The 27,191-nt window shown below is 37.7% G+C and overlaps 1 protein-coding gene and 1 non-coding gene across 2 annotated transcripts in view; both read right to left on the bottom strand.

The window, feature by feature from the left end:
* Dpp10 (dipeptidyl peptidase like 10) overlaps window positions 1-27,191 on the bottom strand; it is a 742,401-nt gene that overhangs the window by 128,327 nt on the left and 586,883 nt on the right. The window contains exons 6-7 of the mRNA XM_057769460.1: window positions 12,990-13,042; window positions 12,809-12,890 (exon numbers count right to left, since the gene is read on the bottom strand). Coding sequence (XP_057625443.1) covers window positions 12,809-12,890; window positions 12,990-13,042 — 135 coding nt within the window. The remainder of the gene's footprint in view (window positions 1-12,808; window positions 12,891-12,989; window positions 13,043-27,191) is intronic.
* Window positions 15,512-15,620, bottom strand: LOC130875291 (U6 spliceosomal RNA). Its single transcript, XR_009057217.1, has one exon. It is a non-coding gene; the product is annotated as a U6 spliceosomal RNA (small nuclear RNA).

The raw sequence follows: 27,191 nt of genomic DNA, 5'->3' as shown, positions 1-27,191 counted from the left end.
CAAATAACTTTTAAAAAGAATAACTCGTACCCTTCTCCTAAGAGATAAACATTAATTTTTAACCCAAATTAAGAAACCTTGACTTTTATCTGGTAGGTCATCTTTACTCCCCTAATATCCTCACATTCTGATTATCCAGTCTTATCCTGGCTTTGTTGCCCACTCTCTGCTGTGCCAACGTTTCTCTCTGCCCCTAGTATCCAGTGGACCACATGGATCTCCTACAGCTGTCTTACTCCGTGGGTCAAATGGAGCACATGGGAGGCTGGAGTGGCCAAAGTTGGCACCAAAAGCGTAACAGTTAGAAAAAGGCACAAAAGTCAAAAACAGTGACATCACAAAGCCCTGAAAAGTATTCCCAGCCAAGATGGCACTGAAGGGGAGCAAAGAGGCGAGGAGACCTGGCATATTTACAAAAACGATGATTCAAGTTAAAGATGGGGTAAGATGACATAAAGTACCTGATGCCCTCCTGATCTCTATTAGGGCTATAAGAGCCGCAGCTCATGCGGACAACTGCTGATATGATTGGCTAATTCCACTTCCGCTTCTTCTTGCTTTATAAGTTGCATGCTGTAAGGAAATGAGTTCCTGCTTGACTTGACTCCCCTCTGCATCGGATTGTCTCCGGATGGAGGCGGGAGGGAGGGCTAGAGGGCTAGTAGTGCACTTCCCCTCCTCAGCCAGGGCCAGTCTTGGTCAGTTGGCTCAATTCTTTGGCAGGGTCTTCAGAGGGACCCCATACTACTTTATCCTGTATCCCTTTGTCTCAATTGTAGATCCCACAGGCACTTTCTCCCAGGAAACCCCCAGGCAGGTCACAGCAGGTCATTCTGCAGGCAAGGGAATCAGGTAGGCAGGCAATCTTGACTCTGTCCTTTGCTCCAGTTCCAATCCCCAATCTTATCCCCAGCATTGTAGCAGGCTGCCTGCTGGGGCTTCTCCTATCTTGTTGCCCCATTCCCAGTAGCACACCCAGATTTCTTCCCTCTTGTGGACTCTAAAGCTGTTCCCTAATAGCTCATTCCCCTTCCTTACTGTCAGCTATCAATACCTGGAAGCACTTTTTACCTGGACCCCATGTGCCCACACCTGGCAAGATCCTACCAGGCATTCCCTATCAGGTAACACACTCTCTTAAGAAGCAGAGGGTACCCAACAAAGACAAGGCCAGATATCAGCTATTAGAATTACAATCACCTCAAATCAGGATGCCTAGACACCAGCATAAAAACCACTATAACAACCAGAACAATGCATCTCCGCTAGAACCTAGGAATCCTACCTAGTCTAGACTCTGAGAATTATATCATAGCTGAAGCACAAGACAGGACTTCAAAACAGCTACAAGGAATATGTTCAAGCACCTTAAGGAAGGTGTGAATAAAACCATTTATGAAACACAAATGTTAGAATAAAAAGAAAACAGTTCAAGACAGGAAATAGAGTCAATAAAGAAAATCACAAAGGGGAAGCTCAAAATGAAAAATATGAAAATGAATAAATAAAATAAATAAAAATGAAAAAGAAAAAAATGGAAAACACTACCCCACCAACACTGGTGAAACAGGCTTATGTAAAGCACACTGTTTACATGAGCGCTGGGAATTCAAACCAGCATTCTTCCCCACTGAGGCAACTCCCCAGTCCTTGCTTCTGGATTGTAAGTATGTCAGAAACTCTTTAATTTCACGTCAACTGGATTCTACAGAGTAAATAGCACATTATAAATTCTAAACACAAACTTATTTTATTTTAAGAAAAATCTTAAGTTCGTGGTTTATTTCTTTACAGGGAATAATTTCTATACTTTATTAACTGAATTCTTGAAGGCCATGACCTTTAGAGTTACATAAGGCACCAGAAACACTGAATTACTTAATAAATATTTTATTAGCTGCATAATTAAACGTGGATTAGGTACCAGGAGAATACAACTTAACTTTTATGAATAAGAACAAGAAAATCCCAATACTTCAAAAGTTCACAGAATTGTAGAAAAAATCGAAGTGATTTTACATCATTAATCTTTTAGGAAGACCTTTAACAAGTTACTTCAGTTCCAAGTATATTGGGAATAAGAGAAATATGAAATAATTTATGAATTTATTATTCTATCTATTGTTGGACAAGAAATACAATATCTAATGCAGACAGTAAGTTCTCACTTTTATTTTTTTTTGCCATATAACCTAATTTTTGTCAGTCAGCTTACAATCTGCAGAACTCTGTATAAATAAATTAAGCTCAGGCAAAGAAATGGAATGATTGCAAATTCATAGTTTTCTGCTGTAAAAATAACAGGACACATTTATGATGATAACTACTATATATCACACACAGAGATACACAAATATATACATATTACAGATCATGCAAAACTATAGTAGCACTTTGCTTAGACATATATGTGTGGTATGTATGTGTACATGTATCTTTGAGTTTGCATGTATGTATGGGTGTGTCTGTGTGTGACATAGATATAGTACATGTGTATATGGGGATACAAGGGTGTGGATGGGTGCACGTATGCATATTGCGTGACAAGACAATCTTGGGTATCATCCCTCAGTTACCAATACACCTACTGAGACAAGGTCTCACAGTGGCCTCCACCTTTGCTGAGGAGGCTAAGCTAGCTTCCAGGGATCCACCTGTCTGCATGCCACACCTCGCCGTCACTGAGATTACAAATACTTGCCACTACACCCAACTTTTAGCATGGGATCTGGGTAATCTAACTCATGCCCTCACATTTGCCAGGGAAGCACTTTGCCAATTGGGATATCTCTGCAGCATGTATACTATTACTTTTGGTTTTAACATTAGTATGTTTTACACAGAAGAGGAAATTGGGTGATTTATTGTTAGTCACATGTGTACGATTTTCATTGTTCATCTCTGTGTCCTGGAGATGTGAGTTTTTCTGGAGTTACTTTTCTTTATGCTGACAGGATGAATAATTCAGATCAGCATGAGTAAAAAAAACACTGATGATGTCATAGAAGCAAATTCTTATAGCATGTGTCCCCATGTCTTTTCTGCCAGACTCTTCCTGTATGATGATTCTCCACCATGTCTATGTAGAACTCCACAGGCTTTTGGATTCTTGTCATTAGGAGTAATTGTCTTATTCCCCTATCCATGGCAACACTTCTTCTTTACCTACAGTTTTGAGTAGTAAGTCCTGTGTGACTTCCTGTGAATTGATTATGTTTAGGTTCACTGGACATCTTGCTTATACATGGCTGTTGACTTAGATATAATTTTGGATTTCTGTCTTTATTCCTTCAGATATTTCCTCTTGGCCTTCTGTCTTCTCCTCAGACTCCAGTTATCATATGTCACATCTGCAACAGTTTTCCTATTGTTCCTGACTCCAGCTCTACTTCTTATTTCTAAACCTCTCAATCTTCTTCAGAACAAATGCTGGCTGTTGGTCTATGCTCTCTGTTTTCTGGTGCTGCTGTTCAGCTTATGATCCCAATTGGCTCTGCAATTCCAAAAATACCCCCAATGTCTTGTTCTTAATGTTTTGCATATATCATTATAGCAGATGGGGTGGTGGTTTTATCCTTAAAGTGCTTACTAAACAAGTATCCTGGTTAGACCCACAGCATCCGCATGTATTATGCCAAGAACAGAAGCACGTGTATGTAATTTTAAGGCTGGCCAGGCAGAGGCAGGAGGATCCCTGGGACTCACTGACCTTCTAGTCTAGTTGAATTGATGATTTCCAGGTTTACTGAGGGACTCTGCCTCAAAATAAGTTGGAGATCAATAGATGAAGATTCCTAAAGTCAACATCTTCCAAATACATGCAAACAGATATGCATACAGATGTACTCTTATGCTCATTTACACCAACACATATATACAAAAGAAAATATACAAGAGAGAAACAGAGGAAATATATTTCTACACTAATTAACCTTGAATTTCCATTTGCTGTGCATTTACTTTTCTGACTTAGAGCTGCTGGCTACAAGAGTAGCTCTGCCGGCTGGTGCTGAAATGCACACACTTGCAGCTGAGGTTCAGCCAGAGATGAATGAATTTCCTACACCTTCCTTCACCTCTTATCTTACTTCCCAACTTTCTCTCACCTGCTCTGTACAAACTCACACAAGGATGTCAGTGTGTTTCCCTTTTGGGCTCTGCCTTGACTACAGTTGCCTTTTGAATCAAAATAAGCTAACAGCAGAAGTTGGGACCCACAGCTTACCAGTCACTTGTAGGTCAGCTTTCTCACCTTCACAAATGTCTGATTTTGTGTGTATTCCCCCCTATTTGTGTGTGTGTGTGTGTGTGTGTGTGCGTGTGCACGCATCTGTGTATAGAAGTGTGTACACATTCATCTATATTTATATCTATGTGCCTGTATGTGTGTCTATCTCTGTGCACACGTGTGTGCATGCACTATCTGTGTGTCTGTGTTTGTATGTGTTCGTTTTTCTTTGTGCATACATGTATATATGTGGATATATCTGTGTCTGTCTACATCTGTATATATATTTTTGAGTCTGCATGCATACATCCATGTGCATGTGTGTTTGTATGGGTATATTTGATAAGTGTATATTGATGATTTTCACTTCTAATTTAATTCACTCATGGTCATAGAGCACATTCTGTGTGCTTTCATTTCTTTTATATTTAATGAAATTTGTCCTACAGCCTATTGTGAGCCCATAAAATTCTGTACAGTATGAATCTTGGGGAAGAGGTTGCTTTGGTTTTTGTTTCTTGTTATGTTCTCTCTCTTTTCTTTCCAGAGATACTGTCTTCTATAAATACGAGGTATTTCATTTTAGCTGTGTTGATTAAATTCTTTGAACCTCACTTATTTTCATACATTTCTCCCATAAAACAAATGTTTACATTACCAATTAAAATCATCAATTTATAAATTTCTGAAATTTTTCTATTAAATTTATTTTTTGTACATTTTCCATGTAGTTCTTTTTATTTTTCTATGTCTTAAAATGCACACTAGTAAACATAAAATGTCAGATAGATCCTGCTACAATAATAATGGGAGAGTTTTAGGAACCACTGTCATCTCTGGATCATCCAAACTGAAATGGATAAGGAAATCTCAGCATTAGAATACAGCACAGATAACGTTGTCTTAGCCTATGTCTGCAGAACACCTCACCTAAGAGAAAGAAAATCTACAGTCTTCTCAGTCTCCGGTGGAATATTCTCTCCAAAGTAAACCACAATCTGCCCCACAAATCAAGTCTTATCTAATAGTGAGGACATAAGTAATCTCTTTTAATTTATCAGTTAAACTAGAAATCAATAATAAGATAAACTTCAGAAACAGAATATATACATGGAGACTAGAAAAATAACACTCTTGAATAACCCTGAAGAAATCAGGGAGTATTGGAGAGATTAAGAGCACTTGTTGCTCTTGTGAAGGACCTGGGTTTGGTTCTTATCACTCACTTGGCAGTTCCTAACTATCTCTAACTACATGTCCATGGGACATGATGTCCTCTTTTGGCCTCCACAGGCACAAAGTTTGCATGTGGTACACATATACACCTGTAGGCAATATGGCTTATACAAATTTAACAATGTGGTTTGTTCTCTTTTATTATTCCACTCCTGACTAGCTTTTCCCATGCCTCTTCCCACCTCTAATTGATCCCCTTTCTTCTTCTAGATAGAGTGCCCCTCCCCCATTTTTGTGGTCTTTCTTTTATTATATGAACCAACAGCCTTCAAGATGGCATTTTTTTTCATGTATCCTTTGTTCTGTTTATTTCTCCTCCCCACTGCCCTCCCCACATTGCTGCCATAATTAAGCCCTTTACTCTATATACTAACAGAAAAAATTTAAATACTAGAGAAAGAGCTGTGGCTAATCAATTACATCATTAAGTATGAATGTCTTCTCACAGTTGTATTTTCCTTATTGGGAAGAAGTTTCCAGTCTGAATGACACCTGGAGTTCCTCTTGAGGGAAGGATCCTGACACTGACATAGAGGATGGGTCCCTCAAGGAGTTATCTGCATGCCATTTCTCAAAACTTACAAACTTATTAAAATGCTGAATTATTCCAAATTGGGATCTTTTCACCCTAGGGACTGTATATAATAAGCAATTGCATCTTGCAAAATATATCCTTAAGTTATTGTTTAGACAGCTGACTGCCCCGGTCCTGACATCATTATGCAAGATACCTTGTACATTCAGATGCAAGTATAAAAGTTATGCAATAGCTGTAATGAAATGCAAAGAGCTGGTATTAAATGTTCACCAGATATCATTTACATGGTTGTCCTATCTAAATGACTTGCTTAGTGGCAGCTATGCAAAATATGAGCACACTGAGTTACATATGACCTTGATTTACAAATATAAAAACTATGTTGCAGAAACACCTTCATTTAACTATTGAAATTCACATGATGGATGGAATATAATAGAGAGACAAGAGAGATTTCAGTGTATGGTAGGAAAACAAGTGAGAAAGATGATTATTTTACTTGCTTTATTATTTCTAAATAATCCAGTGGTTAATTAAAAAGTACAGAAAATGTAATATACCTGTAATGAAGTTGGGACACCATGACCATTATTTCTCATGTCAATATGAAGATATGTTTAAGATAACTATTCAATCTGGATTTTATTTTGTCTTTTTAACATTTGTAATGAATAGATCAAAGTTGTTTCTGTTATTTAAAATAAATATTAACAAGGAGCTGGTGAGATGGTTGCTCAGTAAAGTACTAGACCACCAGGATTCCAGTTCAGTCCTCAGCACTCAGGTACAAATCCAGGCATGGTATCATGGGTAGGTAGGGGATGTAAAGACAGGAGGATCCACAGAGCTTGTTAGATAACCCGTCTAGACTACTTGATGAGGTCTGGGTCAGTGAGAGACTTTGTCTCAAAATAAATAAGGAGATATATAGGTAAGTAGGTAGGGAGGTAGGTAGAGAGTTAGATTAAAAGGTGGACAGCACATTAAGAGCAACAACTGAGGTTATGTCTTCCAGTGCATTCATGTTATACATGCACGTACACAAAAACATGCAAACACGTACATTAACAAAAAATTTAAATATGTGTTTATGTAGCTCTTTTCTATTTCTTCCTATATCTGAGAATTTCTTAGCAGTCCAGAAACACAAATTTTGCTATCTAACTCTAAAACATACCTTCCAAAGCATTCCTCATAGTAACTGTCCTATCACCTCAGACTACCCTGCCCTCGCAATGTGAACTTTATGTCAGGACCCTTTTGGTCTAAGTGCTTTCAGAACTCAATTTCCTTTATTTCTATTGGTGTGATAAAATACTTATCCACAGCAACTTTGGGGAGCTAGTGTGTATTTGGCTTATAATTTCAGAACACAGCCCATCTTTTCCAAGAAGTCAAGGTCCAGACTCAAGCAATCACCTCACGTCCACAGTGAACAGCAGCGAGGAATAAATATAGTTACACTCTCTGCTTATTCTTTATGCTCAGCTAGATTTCTTCACTCTTTCACAGTTGAGAGCCCAGCCTAGAGAATGGTGCTGCCCACAGTGGTTGAGTCAATTGGCAATCAATAGGGTCCCCCAAGGGCTGGAGAGATGACTCAGCAATTCAGAGCTCTGGCCTCTCTTTTAGAGGACATAGTTTCAATTTGCAGTACCCAACAGGCTAGTTTACAACTGTCTGTAATTGAAGTTCTTTGTTGGAAGAAATGTGTCTGTCTCAGCATCAGACAGTTGTCCCTTTTCCTTCTGCTGCCTGTGGATCTGGACATAGAACTCCTATCTGCTTCTCCAGCATCTTGTCAGCCTGTGTGCTGCCATACTTCCCTCCTTGATGATATGGACTAGACCTCTGACTGTAAACAAGTCCCAAATAACAGTTCTCTTCATAAGAATTGTTATGGTCATGGTGTCTTTTCACAGAAATAGGACACTGACTATTGACACCATGCCATTCTCAATTAGTGCTTTTACTCTGTCCATTTCTGTCTTTCTCTGTCTCTCTCACTTACTCTCTTTCTGCTTCATACTCGTGGGTCAGATATAAGTTTTTAGCTTTTGCTCCAGTACCATGACTGCCTGCTGCCAAGCTCCCTACCATGATGGTCATAGACACCTTTTGAACTGGAAGCCCCTAATTAAATGCTTTCTATTGTAAGCTGCCTTAGTCATTGTGTTTTGTCACTTCAATAAAACAGTAACTAACATACCTTATAAGAAGAGAGGGAGCAATTAGTCTCTCTCTCTCTGTCTCTCCTTCCCCTCCAACAGCCCAGTCCCTTTCCCTTCCTTTTCATACTCAACAAGATAATGCAACTGCAGATCTTGGTCAAGCAACGAAGCACCAACTTAAACCCTCTTTATTACACACATCATGTGACTCTCTCTTCTTGTCTTCTGCATAACCAAGGGTATGGTTTTTTATAGCTAATAAGATTTGAAAATGAAAACAAAGGATTAGAAATTAATTATCCACCAGTAAGTACACAATCCAGGACTCTTTAATTTATTGAATCCATAACTAATTAAAGCTTTGCACTGGCATATCCATCATTGCTGAGTTTGCTGATAGCCTCAAATATTGACAAAACCTGTCATACCCATATGAAGTCCACCATTAGCCAGTTTGGTTCATGCCTTTTACTTTATTTGAATCCATGTTTGAATGTACAAAGATATAACCTTGATAAATACTGATTTCTTTACAAAAGCTTTATTAAAAATTCTTAAAAATGTTTTTGTAAAATCCAAAGAACTGCAGTTCAGTTCCCACAAAACTACTCAATTTTAAAATCCCACATAACTTAAAAATTCTATTCAATATTTCTTTCAATAAGATATTTCTTTCATAATTTTAAAACAATGATAAATTTAGCAGCTAGACTACTTATAATAGGCATTATTTGGGGTACCTGATATTTGTATAAGTGTATTAAATAACAAAATTGATTGGAAAGCACACAGTTATAAGCTCTTCATGAGTGATAAGGAAATCAGCCGAGTGGAAAATAAAAGGGAAAGGGTTGTGGAGATGGCTGAGTGGCTCAGAGTGAGCGCTGCTTTACTGGAGTCACTGAGTTCAGTTACTAGCAGCTACATTGGGAGACTCCTACTGCCCATAACTCCAGACTCGTTTGACCTCTGGAGACACCTGCACCCACCTGTGCATGCTTGCAACTCCACATTCACACATAATCAGAAATAATAAAAACTTAATCTTCCACAAAGAAAATAAAGGGAATCCAGAAAGAATTAAGTAAACCCGTACAGGAAATAAAAGGTATTCTGAAGTTTGTTGTTACCTAGAGGTAAGTAGATCCAAGATACACTAACAAAGGATTTTCATTTTTATTTTTTATTTATTTTATTTTTAGTTTTTAAATTTTTAATGTTTATTTCATGTGTATGGGTGTTTTGCCTGCTTGCATATTGGTATACCATGTACCTAAAAAGGACAAAAGAATATTTTTAATAACTATCTTTAAAATATGTAGAAAAATTAATTATTGAGAATTATGAAATCAACCAAACAATTAATACCACTTCATTGGCAATACCAAAGTGACATTATTTTAGTGTAGATATACATACATCTCTCCAAGGCTTGGAAAATGAATGTCACTGAAACCAACCAATGTTTTAAAGAATTTCTAAGGATTCTCAAGAGACATGAAGTTGCCTTGTTTCTAGGATCTAGAATTTCATTGGTTCTGACATTGAAAAAAAATGGCCAGCAGGATTGTTACAACTTGAAGCACTGAGATTTGGGTGATTGCCCACCTCCCCTTAACACTGTCTGCTTCCCACTACCTGCTTCTGGTCCCTGTGGCTATACACAAATACCTCCATCATGTTTTCTCTGCAAGCAACAGGCGTATTTGTTTCTAACTCTCAGTGATCTTGTCACCTTTCTGTCCCACCATAAAAAGCTGACTCTAGAGACAATACTGTAAATGAGGAGTAAACACATGGCTTTTGAGCTTCCCTAACTTTCTACAGGGTAAATGCTAAGGTACATGGATGACGCTGGGATCCGGACAGGTGGGTTTCAATTCCATTTGAAATCACTGGCTTGTTTGCTTCATCATCCAGGCCCAGCACCAGAACTATGAGTTAGCCTGCCCCAATATCCACCTCCTCTGTTATCTGCTGGAGTATGTGAAGGTTCTGGACCAAAAGCTACAGGATCTCGTTGACATGAGGCAGCAATAAGGTTATCCAGGAGGAGTCCCAGTGAGGGCCCAGTATCAGCAGTGTAGCAGAAGCCAGAGCCCTCAAACCAAAGCAACGATTCATTGCAGTGAAAGATGTACGGACAAAGGGGTCTTCTGTGTGACTCACTGGGCCACACTACAAATTTCACACCAAACTTTTGTTGCTGTTGCTGCTGTTTATTTTTTGGCTAGGCTTTTAAATTTTGTTTTGTTTTGGGTTGGAGATCGAAAGAGCAGAGAGCAGAAAGGTGGGGACAGGGAGATGAACAAGTTTGGGATGCATGTGATATCCACCATAGAATCAATAATAATTTTTAAAAAACTAATAGTCTGCTTAATGAAGAAAATACAGTGAATGCAGAATATTTTGGAGGACTTGTTTGTGAAATACAATTTAGTGACTATTATACTCAGACATGTATTTCTGAATATTTTAAAATAAGCCTTTTATTTGCTCAATCTAACTCTTACATATATCCATAAAACTGTGCTAAAAACGTAGAAAATTGTAGATTCACTCTCCATTTTAAACTAGTGCCTTAAACACTCATTTAACTCTCAGTTTCTGTTTTAGGGAATAATTACATCCACCAAGTCACCACAAAAGTTCACCTGTTAGTAATATTCATTATTTTCATGGTACAGTTCTAAACAGATGACGCTCAAATATTGCTGAGTGCGACACTGTGATTGTAAAAAACGAACAAATGATGTGGGTACCTCACTCTTCTTCCAACCTGCCTTGTTCCTTCTTTATTATCCTCATGCTTACCAGTATAAAACTATCAAAATGGTGTTTTCAAAATGAAGTTAAGATAACAGAGTGCGGTAAATGATGAAGACTTGAAGGCAAAGCGAAATGTCTTCGTTTTTGCAATGGTGAATGCAAGATATGAAGATAAATAAAGACTTGGCCAAGGTCAAATGATCTGCCTCTGTCATGGACACCCATCTCATGCTTACTCACTTCAAAAGACTTCATGATTTTCCCTGTTGCCTATTTGTTAAATTGATATTGTTGTTTCATTTTTAAACCTAGCAGCATTAGAAATGATTTCTTGAATTTATAAATGGAGCAATGAATTATTTATAAAACAACAATATTGGGTTGCATATTGAAGAAAATTGTAATATTCCTCAAATTTTTATCATGATATGATGGCGTAGATGTTTTTGTTTTATTAATGAAGAAATTGAGGAGCACAGAAAATGAGAAACATACTTCAGCCCATCTGCCTAATGTTAAACTATCAATTTTAATTTTAGAACATTTAGATGTTTCTAAACTCAATGAAAAGACATTTAAAGGTTAAGCTTAGGCCTGTAAATAAGATAAATACATGATGATTAAATTATCATGAATTCAATTTCACACTTTAGATATAGTTATCCTCTTAAAATCCCCTTACTCTTGAAAGCATAGTTCAGTACTATCATGTAAAATTGACAGCACCCCAAAGGAACACATCACACACCCAACATCATTAGCAAGAATATATGAATGGGTACATAATTATTGAGATGAGATTGTTCTAAGGCTCAGTAGAGAAATGCATCCACCACTGGGGAATCGACACAATTCTCCATTCAGTGGGTTCATCAAAATGTGTATTGAGCACATAAAACATGGTCAGGTCGCATTCAAAGTATAGATATGCTTCAAATAATACAAGTGAGTGTTAGCACCAATTCCGAACCACTGTGAGTTAAAAATTAAGTGTTGATTTAATCCATCTGAAAAGAGAAATCACAGTAGAAAGCGAAACTAAGTCTTATGAAAACATTATTATCAAGTGAACTAGGTAAAGATTAGGTAGAATTTAGAAAACTCTAGAATCTTTTATGTTGGTTTTAGAAAATAAAATATAAATAAAAAACTAACATCACTGGGCCTGGAACCTTTCTCTGTCTCTCCAGGGCTGGGGTTCTGAGCACACATTGTCACATCCTGCTTTTTAATGGGTGCTGGAGTTCAGACTGAGTCTAATGATTTCTGTGCAAGAGGGACCTTGGGCTGCAGGTGGGTCCAAACCGCAGCTGAGAGCCCATGGAGATTCTTCTGCTTGCAAGGGACCTTGGCCAGAGAGAGCCAGAGACCTCTTGGTGGGCGAGAAACACATAAGCCATGCAGGCAAAGCTTGACTGAGGAATTTTATTGAAAGGAAGGGAAAGGGGAGGGAAGAAAGAAAGAGAGAGACAAATAAAGAGAGAAAGAGAGGAGAAGAGGAAGAAGAGAAAGTAGGTCGAGTTTCGTTTTTTAAAGAGACTGACTGCCTGCTCCTCACTCAGGCTTGAAGCAGGGCATCTGTCAGGTCCTCAAGAGGCGGGGCCAGATTCCTCTGGAAGTAAAGACTGACTCATGATCCTTGGTTTTACTCACTTTAGCTACTCCCCTAGTCTTCATTTGACATACTCTTAAGAAACCATTTAAGATAAATAATTTAAATAAAGAAATATTTAAGATAAATAATGCAGTGGAACTTAGGAAAACATCAAGGATTGCAGACTAAATTGCACAAGGAATTGAGTTCTGTAACTCCTTTAATTTAGCCTCAGGGTACAGGGTTGGGGTAGGGTGGGGTTGCATGCTTACCAGCTGCTGTCCTTGCACACCCCAGGCCGCATACTGCAAAACTGAGTCCTCGACTTCAGGAGGATTCAACTCCCACACTTCCCTTGAAAAGATGTCAATATTTTCATGTGAACAAACTGACATCTGTGACAACTTAGCCTGTCAGAAATGCTCTTAAAATGCAGAAAACCAAAGAACTTACCCAGTGTGTATGTTGTAAATCAAATATGAAGCGGTAAATGAGTAATGAAAAATCTGAAATAAAAAAGAATAGAGTATTCAATCATTGTTTTCAGAAAAGTATTGATCTTAATGCACACTACAAATTGATATTAGGCAAAATATGAGACATTTGAAATATTTCAGTTAATATGGCTATTGTATTTTTGTGCCTTTTTAGCTAGAAAACACATCTTCCTATTATCCATTCTGTCTATCCCTCTTTCGGTGTGTGTGTGTGTGTGTGTGTGTGTGTGTGTGTGTGACTCTTTGGAACCCGAGGTCAAACTATGCTCTAGTTCCTCAGGTACCATCTCTATCTTCTTGGGTTTTGCCTAGTTTTTGCCAGTAACCCACTGGCCCAAAATTTATTGCTGAAGCTGCCACAGCCACAGGGTCTTTAAACTTGGCTGTTATGTTAAGTATTAGTAACTCTCTTTTCTGACAATCTTCTCCTCCCTATATCAACTTCCTGCTTCTCCAAGACGCTCAAGAGCTTTCATGTTTCAATCCTTCTGCTCCATCATGTTCATATCATGTTCCTATATCAATTTCCCACTTCTCTAAGATGCTCAAGAGCTTTCATATGTTCATGTCCTTCTGCTCCATCAATGTCTAGCTCACATTGTCTAACCTGTATGTCATGCCTAGCCTATATGTCATGCCTAGCCTACATGTCAAGCAAAGTAAATTCATTTTCTCTAGGTCTTTTATGCATGTTGTTTTAAACTTATTTATTTGTCTATTTTTTTTTTAAGTTAGGGTATCCTTAATTGAGGTGGAAATTTTCTTTGGATGTAGCCTGTTCATATTGCTGTTACTGACACAACATTGAAATGTATTTTACTTTCAGGCTCTTAGAAACTCTGTAGGGCATAGGGTTAATTATATCAATATTTTAAGGATGTCTTCTTTTCCCAGACACAAGACTGAATGACCCTCTCAAGATCTTCTAACTACATGGTATTGTGCTTATACACAATACCCAGATGATTTTTGATAAACAATCTTTCTGAAAGGGAGAAACTCATTTTTTTTGTAAGTGTTTGCTACTAAAAACATCTTGTCATTGTAGAGTAATGCTCTATTAAATAGTTGGTTGCTACTCAGTAATATTCAGGAATTTCTTTAAATTTTATTTATTATTTATTTGTTTATTTATTGGATTAATTAGATACAGGGTTTGTCTGTGTAGCTTTGGAGCCTGTCCTGGAGCTAGCTCTTGTAGAACAGGTTGACCTCGAATTCATAGAGATCTGCCTGCCTCTGCCTCTCAAGTGCTCAGATTAAAAACATGTGCCACCACCACCCAACTAAATTTTATTTTTAATTATGTATATGCAGGTGCATCTGTGGGAGTATGCCTACATTTGTACAGTTGCTCCCAGATGGCAAAAGAGTTGCTGGATCCCCTGAAGCTATAGCTTCAGGTGTTTGTGTGGCACTACCCTACATGAGTGCTGGGAATTGAACACAGGTCCCCTGAAAAAGTATCGAGCTCTCTGAACTTCGGAGCCATTTTTCCAGCTCCCGCTCAAGCTATGTTAGTGCTCTCCTTAAATGGTTCGGTACATAAAACACTTGCCACAAGCAGAAAGACTGAAGCTTAGTTCCCTAGAACACGCCTAAAGCCATGTGAGTTACTGCACATTTTCAATCCCCGTGTGATTTTAGTAAGATGGGGAAAAGACATGACAGCCTCCAGAATCTCAGTCACCAGTTACCTTGGCACACACAGTGGGAAATGAAAATAGAGACTGTCTCAAGCAAGGTGGAAGGCAGGAACTAACACCTGAGTTGTGTTTAAATCTGAGATGGCCTTTATTGAGAGGTAAGAAAACAAACGTAGTGTTTGTTGCTATCTATGTTGACATTCACCACATATCCTATAAAATAATGTACCTGATTGCAAGTTTTATGATCTTTGCTTTTTGTGGATGGGTGGCTGCGTGTGGGTGTGCAGTTGAACATGAAGTTGCATGGGAATGCATGGAGAGTTCAGGAAACTCATGTGTCATCCTCAGTTGCTCTTCAACTTGAAAATAAAGTCTCCATCTCCTTTGTATTTTGAGCTAGTGTGTCCGAACCTGGGGTTCACTGATTCAGTTATGCTGGCTGACCAATTAGCCCCAAGGATACTCCTGTCTCTGTGTTCTCAGCACTGGGTTGCAGGCAATCCCCACCTACTCTAGCTTTTTAAACAGGATTTATTCTTAGTTTATGCACATGAGTGTTTAGCTTGAATGTGTTTCTGTGCACAGTGTGCATGCATTATCCATGGAGGCCAGAAGATTCCTTGAAACAGGAGCTACCGGTGGCTGTTAGCCACTATGGGCATGCTGGGAATTAAACCTGGATTCTCTGGAAAAGCAGTCAGTATGTTGAAGCACTGAGAGATCTCTGTAGCCCGTGTCTAGCTTTATATGAGTTCTGGAGAACAAATCCAGGTTCTCTAGGATTATGTGTGGCAAGAGCTTTAGCAACTCAGCCACTTCCCTTACCCCTAACTTCAGTATATTTTTTTAATGGTTTTGTATGTCAAAGTTACACTGGGACCATGCTGATATTGTCTGCATCGTTCCAATTTTAGCATATATTCTGCCAAAGCAAGCACTGACTTCAAGCTTGAAACTGGATCTACCATTATAGCTGACAAAGAGATGAGAAATATACCTGCCTCTGTCAACATATTTTATCTCTAAACATTCTGTTCACCAAAGCAACCTGTCAACTGAGCTATTGCTCTTCACAACAGATAAATGTGTGGACTGTGTTATTAGTGCAAAGCAGCCATTCACCCTGATCACCCAGCACACGTAGCCGTTCACCCTTGCCACAGATCTCTCAGCACATGTGTCTGGGTTTCTAGTTCCACATTAATCATGCAAGCAACACTTCTTATGCATTGACATTTGGAGCAAGACCGACCACTAAAATAATCACTGAAACATGAGTTTGTAGAGCCAGGGAATGTTGTTCTCTTTCTATAATAGCTAGTCTAAAGGTTGCCAGCTCTTATATGGGAATCTAAAATATGTAGATGGGGCTGGAAAGATGGCTCAAAGACTAAAGTTCTTGCTGTCTAAGCATGAGGACCAGAGTTCAAATTCCCAGGAACCCATGTAAATGTCTGTTGTATACAGCAGTCTACCTTTAATTTCAGTACCCTTATAAATGGAAGATGGGTTTGGTGGCCTACTGTAATTCCTGCCACAAGAGATTGAGACAGGCATCCCCAGAGCAAACTGGCTAGGAAAACTAACCATAGTGGTGAGCTCTGGGATTGGTGAGAGACCCTACCTTGATGATTAACCTGGAAAATTGATTGAGGATAATTTCTGACATCAGTGATGGGCTTTCACATGCATGAATATACATATGCACAAACACACATACACAGGCACACAAGTGCACACATACACACATGCATGCACATAGGACATACACACAAATCATCCATATGCCCACATATATATATACCACATACACACATAATGAATATGAAAAAATAAAACAAAAATCTTAACTGGCTTTTAGATAATATGTATTAGAGTACAGGAAAAAACATGTGTTTTCTGATTTGTGGTACATTACATTCTTTTCTGTCTGGAGGTATGGCATGGTGGAACATTACTTCTAAGTTATCTCTGGTTGATAGCCCTGACTAGTCTGTAAAGCTATAGCAGAAGCAGATTGAAATAACATAGGGTTTTGATCCCATCGATACATGCTACAAAGTCAGAAGTTCTTAAGATATCTTAGAATCTAGCACTGTACACAGCTTAGAGATTTTTTCTATAAATTCAATGTCCTTTGTCATAATGCATTAGGCTGGATATGTCCATATGTCCATTTCCCTCAATGACCTCAAATATGCCTTATTGTATATCTGTGTAGAATGAAGATGAGATCCTATACCCACAAAAGAACATAGAATATGGATGATAAAAAGGAAGGTCTCAAATCAGGCTAAGAGTATGTGTTCTCTTTCTTTCCCTCTCTCTTTATGTTCTTTCTCTTTCCTTCCCTCTGTAAAGTGATGGATTAACCTTAAAAGCAGACTAGTCAATGAAAAGTGTATTTATCTTTAATGAACATCTACTTAATACACTGTTCTAAACTCACCCCCTACCCTTCCTATCTTTAAACTTTTCTTTATAGTATTCCTTTCACAAATTATTTCTTTTCTTTTTCAGATTATAATACAGTTACATTGTTTTTATCAGACAGAGACCATCACAGAAAACCACAAGCAATAAAAAATATAGAATAGTAGAGTCCAGTCCCACTGTATGCATTTACAATTCAACTCCCAAACCTCAGGCTCTGGTATTATTGCAGATGTGGGAATAGAAAGATTATAAAAGATAGAGGATTACAAAGTTCCATGTGAGATTGTTTCTCTTAGTAATAGCAAAAGCTAAATCCATAAAGTCTTACCATCATGACTGTCTAGACAGGAACTGAACAAGAACAGTAACAATAAACCTCTTAGTTTGTATTGAAGGAGGGAAAGCTTAAGAAGTCTCAACCCTACAGGAAGAAGTAAAGACCACTAAGGCATCTTTCTGATATTCATTAACATATAACTTGTTTACTTTTAGTCATGGCTCCCTTTCTTTATGGGCAAGACAAATTTGATTACACACCTGGGAGTAATCTAGTATCTACCTAAGTTTAGTGAGGCAGTAGAGTAGAATAGAGATTGAGATGGTTCAGGAGATCCTTGGTCAGAGGCAGATGAGTTAATGTGGGAAAGAAAGCCATCAGAAAAGAGCAAAGTTGGGAACCCCTGGATAAGGCTACCTAAATCCCACTGGTGTGACACAGAGTTACAAAATATCTGTAGGTGATATATGGTTTACTATAATACTAAAACACACACATGAGACTTCACTTAAAACTATCTGTAGTAGACAGAGCATATGTAAGGAATCCCACGCTATACAAATGAGCCTCAAAGTCCATACAATCCAAGCCACATAAAAACGCATGCAATGTGACATACAAACCCCTAATTCTTTGTGCAGTGGGTATGTTTGTGTTTCCATATTTTATCTTATATCTAGTCTACTTCCTTCCTTGGAAGAATATCCATTTCTAATATGCCCTGCATTATCTAATATCCATTTGCCTCCGTCCTTGTACCTGGAAACAAGGACCTGTGAGTTCACTGAAAAATGCTAAAACTTGATCAAGGCTACTTAATCATGCATAACTCTGACTCTCTTTTTAAACCCCCTGTCGGGACCACGAAGATAAACTTTAGTGTCACTGAACCTCTTTGTCTTCCCACTATGACCCCAACAACTCCAGAAGCCATGGACAGAGCAAGCCATGACTTTACTGGAGAACCGAATCCCAGTTCTAACAACAATGCTTAAAGATTCATTGATAGGACCATGAACAAATTAACTGTGATTGCCAAAGTTAATAAGGATTTCACTGTTAGAAAGATGATTTAATATATCAGATTAAATGCCTAGCTGCTTTTCCACATTTTCCCTGTAGAACATCAGTTATTGCTTAAGACATCTGTAAGGATTCATGTCAAGGATAGTTAAACCCACATGAAAAAGGAAATGGGTGATACAGTAACTTCTGTCGGAACTATAGTTGTTATCTTTCTCTGCATTGCAGTTAAGCTGCTAAATTGGTATACATTGAATGTTTTTTTTTTCATGGCCCAGAGAATATTTAAAATGGGATTATGGATTTGCCATCAACTCAAAGAATGAAGGAAAATGAACTGTGAGAAAGGAAGCCCGAATCGATAGTATTCATAAAGAAGGACAATGACACAGCAAGCAGATGGTACAGGCTGGAAAAGGTTGGCTTCTTTTAGAAGTTGGTGATAGAAAACATCCATGTTTATTCTAGAGACACCTTCGAGGAGGAGTTAAGTGTGACCTTTTTGATTGAAAGGCTTTCTTTCTTTTATGGTTTGTAGAGCAGGAGCCTTGTGGGAGCTGCCTTTCCTGTCATAAACGTGGCTCATAGCATTGTAAGGAAGCACTTTACAAAAGTCTCCTTAAAAGTTCCATTATAAAGACGCTCTGGGAACCTGAAACAAACCCTGGATAAAAGGGAGAATGGACAGGAAATGATGCAAGCTACAATTAATGTGCAGCAGCATTTTAAATTACTTTCCTAATTTTTCTCATCCTCATTTTATTTGTTACAAAGTAGAAGTTTTGTAACAAAATGTTACAAGAAGGCATTTTCATACATCCACAGTTTTTGATGATCCACCACCTAGCCCCTCACCTGCTTACTCTAATAACCCCACTCCCACCTTCTCATCATGTGTGTTATATAATCCTCCCAACCCCTCTCCCGTAAAGCCTCTTTCTCTCGCATTGGTCCCTTCCTTGTTTCCTAGATTCTACACACGCTCACTTTCACATTAATACACATCTGTAAAAAGTAGACATTCAGATAAGCACATAGGAGAGAACACGCAATATTTGTCTTTTTGAGTCAAGATTATGTCATGTAATATAGTTCCCATTTCCAGATATTTTCCTGCAAATTTCATTTTCCTTCATTGACAGATAAAATTCCATTGCATACCATACCACATAAGCCAGGATTGGATCAAAGTCATTACCCACTGTAAAATCCACATTTCTTCTCTTACAATAAAAAAAGAGAAATGCAAGCATTGCATTCTCTAGATTTCAGCACAGGAACCACCAAGCACTCTTACACTGACTCTCACAAGTCACAGATGTGGTTAACTATTCTAGGTGGTAAATTGTTATTGAGCAAAAAAAAAAGGTTGTATTTATTTTTAAGATCAATTAAACTAACAGTGACTTTACTAATAAGAGCCAACTCGTGTATTCTATTAGTCCACTGATTGGATGCCATTTCCATTAATATTACTCCTCCATGAATATAATTTCATATTACAAAACAGCAGAAACAAACTCCTTCCAAAGAATAGAAACAGAAAGCACTTTTGCCTGCTTCAGATCACCTTAGTTTTTCAAATACCCTGATCATCATACACAGGCAGAAAGAACAGAAGTCAATAATTCAAACACTGGTGGCACTCAATGTAAGATTTATCTCACAGTACCTCCTCTTTTTGAGAGCAACATGAAAACTCATCCATCTGAGTTAGGTGTCCTTTTGCTACAAGAAGAGATACCATGACCAAAAAGCAACTTGGGGAGAAGGAAAAAGGAAAAGTTATAGCTGAATATTGTTGTCTCTGCATATGAGGCTGACAAGGGGGAAATTGAACTAGCTGGTTTGATGTCATTTTGACACAATCTAGAGTTAATTTGAAAGAGGGAACTTTAACTGAAAAAACACCCCTACAAGATTGGCTTGTGGACAAGTCTATGGTGATTTTCTTGGTTGATGGTTGATGTAAGAGGGCCCAGCTCACTGTGGATGGTGAAATCCCTTGGCTGGTTGTCATGGTACAAAAAGAAATCAACATGAGAAGGTCATGAGGAGTAAAATCCATAAGAAGCCCTGCTACATGGCCTCTGCACCAGCTCCTGCCCCCAGGTTCCTCCCTTGACTTCCCTGAATGATGAATTAAGAGCTGCAAGTTGAGATAAACTTTTTCTTCCCCAAACTGCTTTTGGTTATGGTATTTACCACAACAAAAGAAGCCATAATTTAGATGCCAGCCTAGGCTTCTGAGAATCTTTGTTGGGTTCTAGAAAGGGCAAATACTGTAATAAACAATAAGTAGATTTCACCAATGAAAGATTACCCCCCCAAATCCAGATGTTATTAAGGACACATGCACAATTCAGGAGAAACCTCCTTTCTCAGTGATAAGAGTAGGAAACTCATTAACAGCCTCATAACACTTTGCTTTTTTAAACTCTCTATTAAGCTTCTCTCTCTACTAGTGATGTTAGTGTTCATAGACACTCGGAAATGCAGGCTTGTAACTCAGAGTGGTGAGGCTGGATATAAGATTAACCTCTTCATAAGATGTTCTAAGAAATGCAACCAGATGATTCAATTTTAAGGTTGGGAACATTTTCCCCATCGAGCCCTAAGTCAGGCTATGTTACTGATAGCATTTAGTGCATACATACTAAAGGATGCAGGATTAGAAACATGCTACATTGAAAATAGGTGTGCCATACAGAAGTAGATAACTTCACTCAATGAGACAAGAAAATGCATTTCTGGATGCAGAATGGATTTTTCAGTGTCTCTGACAGTTGGTTTAAACACAGTGAATGCAGATCTCACATCTCATAAAGTGATAAAGGTAGACCTAACATTTACCTTCTAGTAAATTTGCTAATTCCAACCCAAAAGATTTTGAGCTTACAAGCATCTTCCTATGTTAACTTTTAAACTAGAGGAGAGTTACTCAGGAAGCTTTGCTGGCTGGTTTTATTTCAACGTGACATAAGCAAAAGTCATTTTGAAATAAACTCAAATGTGAAAATATCTCTCCCACATCGGCCAATGAACAAGTCTGTGTTGTTTTCTTGATTATTGATATGAGAGGGCCCAGATCATTGGGATCACTGCTGCTCCTAAGCTTGTGGTCCTGGGGTTCATAAGAAAGTAAGATGAGCCGGGCGGTGGTGGCGCACGCCTTTAATCCCAGCACTTGGGAGGCAGAGGCAGGCGGATCTCTGTGAGTTCGAGACCAGCCTGGTCTACAAGAGCTAGTTCCAGGACAGGCTCCAAAACCACTGAGAAACCCTGTCTCGAAAAACCAAAAAAAAAAAAAAAAAGAAGTAAGATGAGCGAAGTTATCAGTACCACTATTCCGTGGCCTCTGATTAGGTTCCTGCTTCCATCTTCCTTCCTTGAGTACCTGTCCCGACTTTTCTGAATGAAATACTCTAAGGTAAAAGGTAAAACAAACCCTTCCCTTCCCAAATTGCTATGATTTTAGTGTGTCTCGCAGCAATATAAATCCCAATTGAGAGAGGAAGAGTACTTACAGGTACTGACAGGAGTACTGCTTCTATTTCACTGTAAATTACAGGTCTATTTAAGTTGTCTATCTGATCTTGATTTAACTTTGGTAAGTTGTTCCTATCAAAAAATTATTTGTTTTAGATTTTCCAATTTGTTCGAGTGTAGGTACTGATAAAACAATGTTGAGACTACTTCTAATATCCTAATGTTCTCAATAAGTAACAGAAGCAAATACTGGGATTCAAATCAACTTTCTATTTCAAGTGTTCTGACAAGCTCATTTTCATGTGGTTAATGCAGTATTCATTGTCAATGGAGAATAGTAGAATATAACTAAGAAAGAGGAAGTACTGGATTTGATATTAAAACTTAGAACGTACTTTATTTCATTGCAACCAGTAATACACATCTTGGACTTCTGAGAGTATACTTTACTATGTCATCCTAGGGTCCTATTGTGTCATTATAATATCTTATTGTGTTGTTACAGAAGAAATCTCATGCTAGTAATTTAACACTACATCTGAGTTTTCATGGGTGAAGCTAATTTCCTTGTGTTGGAGTTTTCCATCTAGTCCTTTCTGTACAGCTGGATTTGTGGATAGGTATTGTTTAAATCTGTTTTTTTCATGGAATATTTTGTTTACTCTGCCTATGATGATTGAACATTTTGTTGTGTATACTAGTCTGGTTCTGCATCCGTGGTCTCTTAGTGTCTACAAAATGTGTGTCTAGGACCTTCTGGCTTTTAGAGTCTCCACTGAGAAGTCAAATGTAATTCTGATAGGTCTGCCTTTATATGTTACTTGGCCTTTTTGCTCTGCAACTCTTAATATTCTTTCTTTATTCTCTCTGTTTAGTGTTTTGATGATTATATAGTGAGGGCAACATCAGAGACAGCTGACCTAAGCTTGTGGGAGTTCATGGACTCTGGACCAACAGTTAGGGGAGCCTGCAGGGGACCTACCTAAGCCCTCTGCATGATTATGACAGTTCTATAGCTTGGCCTTTTTGTAAGGCTCCTAGCAGTGAGATCAGGACATATCCTTGGTGCTTAGCTGACTTGGTGATCCAGCATGGGATTACCTAGTCCAGCCTTGATATAGGGGGAGGAACTCAGTGCTACTTCAACTTGATGTGTCATACTTTCAAACCCTTGGGAGACCTGCCCCTTTCTGGATGGAAATAGAGGAAGAATGGGTGGGTAAAGGGGTAGGTGAGAAGTGTGTGTGGGGGGTAATGGGAGAAAAGGAGGGAAGAGAAACTGTGGATAGTATGTAAAATAAATGAAAAAAAATTATAATTAAATAAAATAGAAAGAAAGAAAAAAAGGAAGGAAGGAAGAAAGGAAGGAAGGAAGAAAAAAAGAAAGAAAGAAAGAAAGAAAGAAAGAAAGAAAGAAAGAAAGAAAGAAAGAAAGGAAGGAAGAAAACAGACTAAGCAAGTCATGGGGAGCAGGCCAGTAAGCAGCATTCCTTTATTGTCTTTGCATTAGTTCTTGCCTACAAGTTCCTTTCATGTTTGTGTTCCTGTCCTGAGTTCCTTCAATGATGAAGAGTGATGTGGAAGTATAAGCCAAATAAATCTCTTCCTAATAACAGTACTCCTAAAATATCTAGAACAAAAAGAACTAAGCACACCCATGAAAAGTAGATACAAGAAATAAACTGAGGGCTGAAATCAATAAAAGTAGAAACAAAGAGAACAATACAAAGAATCAATGAACAAAGAATTGGATATTAGAAAAAAATCAATAAGATAGACTAAACTTTATCCAAACTAACTAAAAGGCAGAGGTAGAAAAACCAAATTAACAGAATTAGAGATGAAAGGGAGATATAATAGAAGACACTGAGAAAATCCTTAGAATTATAATGTCATATTTTAAAAACCTGCACTCTATCAATAGGTACAACTTACCAAGGTTAAGTAAAGATAAAATAAACCAATTAAAGAGACCTGTAACCCATAGTGAAATAGAAGCAGTCATTAAAAGTCTGTCAGTCAAAAAAAAAAACAAAAAAAAAAAAAAAAAAAAAAAAAAAAAAAACAAAAAAACAACCTAGGACCAGATGGTATTAGGGCAGAATTCCACCATATTTTAAAGAAGAGCTAATACCAATTCTCCTCAAATTATTCCATAAAATAGAAACAGAAGAAACATTGCCCACTTCACTTTTTGAGGTCACAGTTACCCTGCTGCCCAAACCATATAATGACTCAACCAAAATGATAATTATAAGCCAATTTCTTTTATGAACATATATGAAAAATTTCTCAGTAAAATGTTTTCAAACCGAATTCAACAACACATTAAAAACTATCATTCACCATGATCAAGTAGGCTTCATCCTTGAGATACAAGGAGGGTTGGTTCAATATAAAAAAACTAATGAATTTAATCCACCATAAAATAAACTAGAAGAAAAAGGAACATGATTATCTCATTTGATGAAGAAAAGGTTTTTGAGCAAATTTAACACCCCACTTATAAAAAAAGTACTGGAAAGGTTTGGGATAAAAGGAACACATCTAAATATTATAAATGCAGTTTACAGTAAAACTATAGTCAACATCAAATTAAATGGAGAGAAACGCAAAGCATTTCCCCTAAAATCAAGAACAAGACAAGACTTTCCACTCTCTATATATCTATTCAATATAATACTTGAAATTTTAGTTAGAACAATAAGACAACTGAAGGAGATTAAGAAGATACAAATTATAAAGAAAGACAAAGTATTGTTATTTGAAGATTATATGATAGTGACCCTAAAATTCAACCAGGGAACTTTTACAGCTGATAAACACTTTCAACAAGGTGGCTAAATACAAGATAAATTTAAAAAGATCAGTAACCCTCCTATATAAAAATGACAAACAGGCAGAGATGGAAATCAGGGAAATAATACCCTTGACTATAGTCTCAAATAATATTAAACATCTTGGGGTAATTTCAACCTAGCAAGTGAAAGAGTTGCATAACAAAAGCTTCAAGTCTTTAAAGAAAGAAATTAGAGAGGTTATCTGAAGGTGAAAAGATCTCCCATGCTCATGTATTAGTTGGATTAACATACTAAAAATGGCCATTGTACACCAAAAGCAATCTACAATACTTGAAAAATCTTCATAAATATACCAACACAATTCTTACAGACCTTGAAAGGACAATTTTCAACTTGATATGGGAAAACAAACAAACAAAAAATCCAGAATAGAAAGACAATCCTGAACAATAAAAACTTGTGGAGGTATTACCCTCCCTGAGTTCAAGCTTTAGTATGCTGCTATAGTTGTTAAAACCGCATAGTATTGACATAAAAAAAATGTTCATCAATGGATTCAGATTGAAGACTGAGACATAAACCTAAACATCTATGGACACCCAATTTTTAATAAATAAACCACACTTTGATAAATGAATACACACTGAAAATAAAAAGCATCTTCAAAAATGGTATTGGCCAAGGTGGTTTTCTTCATATAGAAGAATGCAAATAAATCCATATTTATCACCTAACACATAACTCAAGTACATCAAAGGAGGAAAAAGATTGTAGGAGTGATGGGATGGAGGCTATCAGGAGAATATGGGCCACTGAATTAACTAAGCAGGACTCACATAAGCGTACATGGGTCTATGCCAGATCCTCTGTACATATGTATAGCAAATATACATATTTGTTAACTTGATGTTTTTGCGGAGCTGCAACAGTAGGAATAGAAATGTCTTTGAGTCTTTTTCCCTTGGGACTCCTTTTCTCCTATTGGATTGCCTTATGCAGCCTCAAGATAAGGACATCTGCCTTGCCTTACTTATTTTGTAGTATTTAGTTGTTTTCTTTTGGAGGATTGCTCTTTTCTGAAAAAAATAGAGGAAAAGAGGATCTGGGAGAGAGAGGAGTTGGAGAAGAGCTGCGAAGAGTAGATTGGGAAAAACTGTGCTTACAATTGTTGTGTGACAGAAAGTTCTAGTTATAATGATAATAAAAAGATAACAGTGCCCTATTTTGTCATTACAATGTCCTATTGTGTACAATACTCTATAGTGACATCAAAATGCTCCCTTAAAAGATAATGGTGCCTTATTCTGATATTCATAGCTCTGTTGCATCATCACAACATCCAACTGTGTTATCAAAGAGCTTTATTGTGTCATCATTGTGTCCTATTGTGTTTAACAGTATCTCATTGTGTTATCGCAGTACCCTGTTCTGCCATCAGGGGACTTCATTTAACATCCCATTGCTTTCTTGTATCATCACTGTACCCAAATACGCCATACTAGTGTTTAGTAATGCCATAATAGATTCATGATATGTCATAACCATGTCCCATTGTGTTATCACAGTGTACTTTTGTGTCTTCACCCTTTCCTACACTGCCTTCACAGTGCCATATTGCATCAGAATGGAGTATTATGCCAAAATACAGCTGTATTTTAAAATCACAGTGCTTGACATTACCATCATCATGCTGTTTTGCCAAAATAATGTTTTATTATTCCATAAATTGCTCTGTTGTTCTCCACAATACTCAATTTTCACATCACAATGTCTTATATTACCAACTCAGTACTCTGTTTTGCCATCACAGTAGTCACCTGTGCCATCATACTGACCTGTTATGCAAAGAACTTGCCCTCTTCTGTAATCACAATGATCTATTACACATTCATTGTGCTGTATTGTGCCATGATAATACCTGTCTGAATTATTTTTCTCTTCCTGTGAGGAGATAATATGACCAAGGCAACTTACAAAGGACAGAATTTAATTTGCCAGCTTGTTTATAGTTAGAGGGTGAGTCTATGATCATCAAGACAGGAAGCAGGGCAACAGACAGTCAAAGAGATATACAGACAAACAAATAGACAGAAAAAGAAAGTCAGAGAGGGAGAGACATAGAAAGGGACAAAGAGAGGTAAAAACACACACAGAAAGACAGAGACAGAGACAGGGAAACAAAAGACACAGTCATCCAACACTGTGACCCATTTAAAGGTCTTTTATGTCTAAATCCATCCTATTGTGAATCTGTAATTTTTTTACTATCCAGGAACAGTTTTTAAAATGTTAAGCACTTCTTAAAAACCTAAGTTGCACCATGTAGAGGTAATACGGTATGGTCTGTGTCCTGCCAAGTCTAAACCTTAACTGCGCTGTTATTATGGTAATTATGATAGTTCCTGCCTGATACCAGCACAGTTCAACATGGTGGAGCTGAGCCACTCCTGCCTCAGAGCGATTTGGTGCCCCTGAGCCACACA

Source organism: Chionomys nivalis, chromosome 5 (assembly GCF_950005125.1).
Source record: "Chionomys nivalis chromosome 5, mChiNiv1.1, whole genome shotgun sequence".
NCBI lineage: Eukaryota > Metazoa > Chordata > Mammalia > Rodentia > Cricetidae > Chionomys > Chionomys nivalis.
Note: the sequence above shows the minus strand (reverse complement) of the source record. Positions and strands in the feature narration are given on the sequence as shown.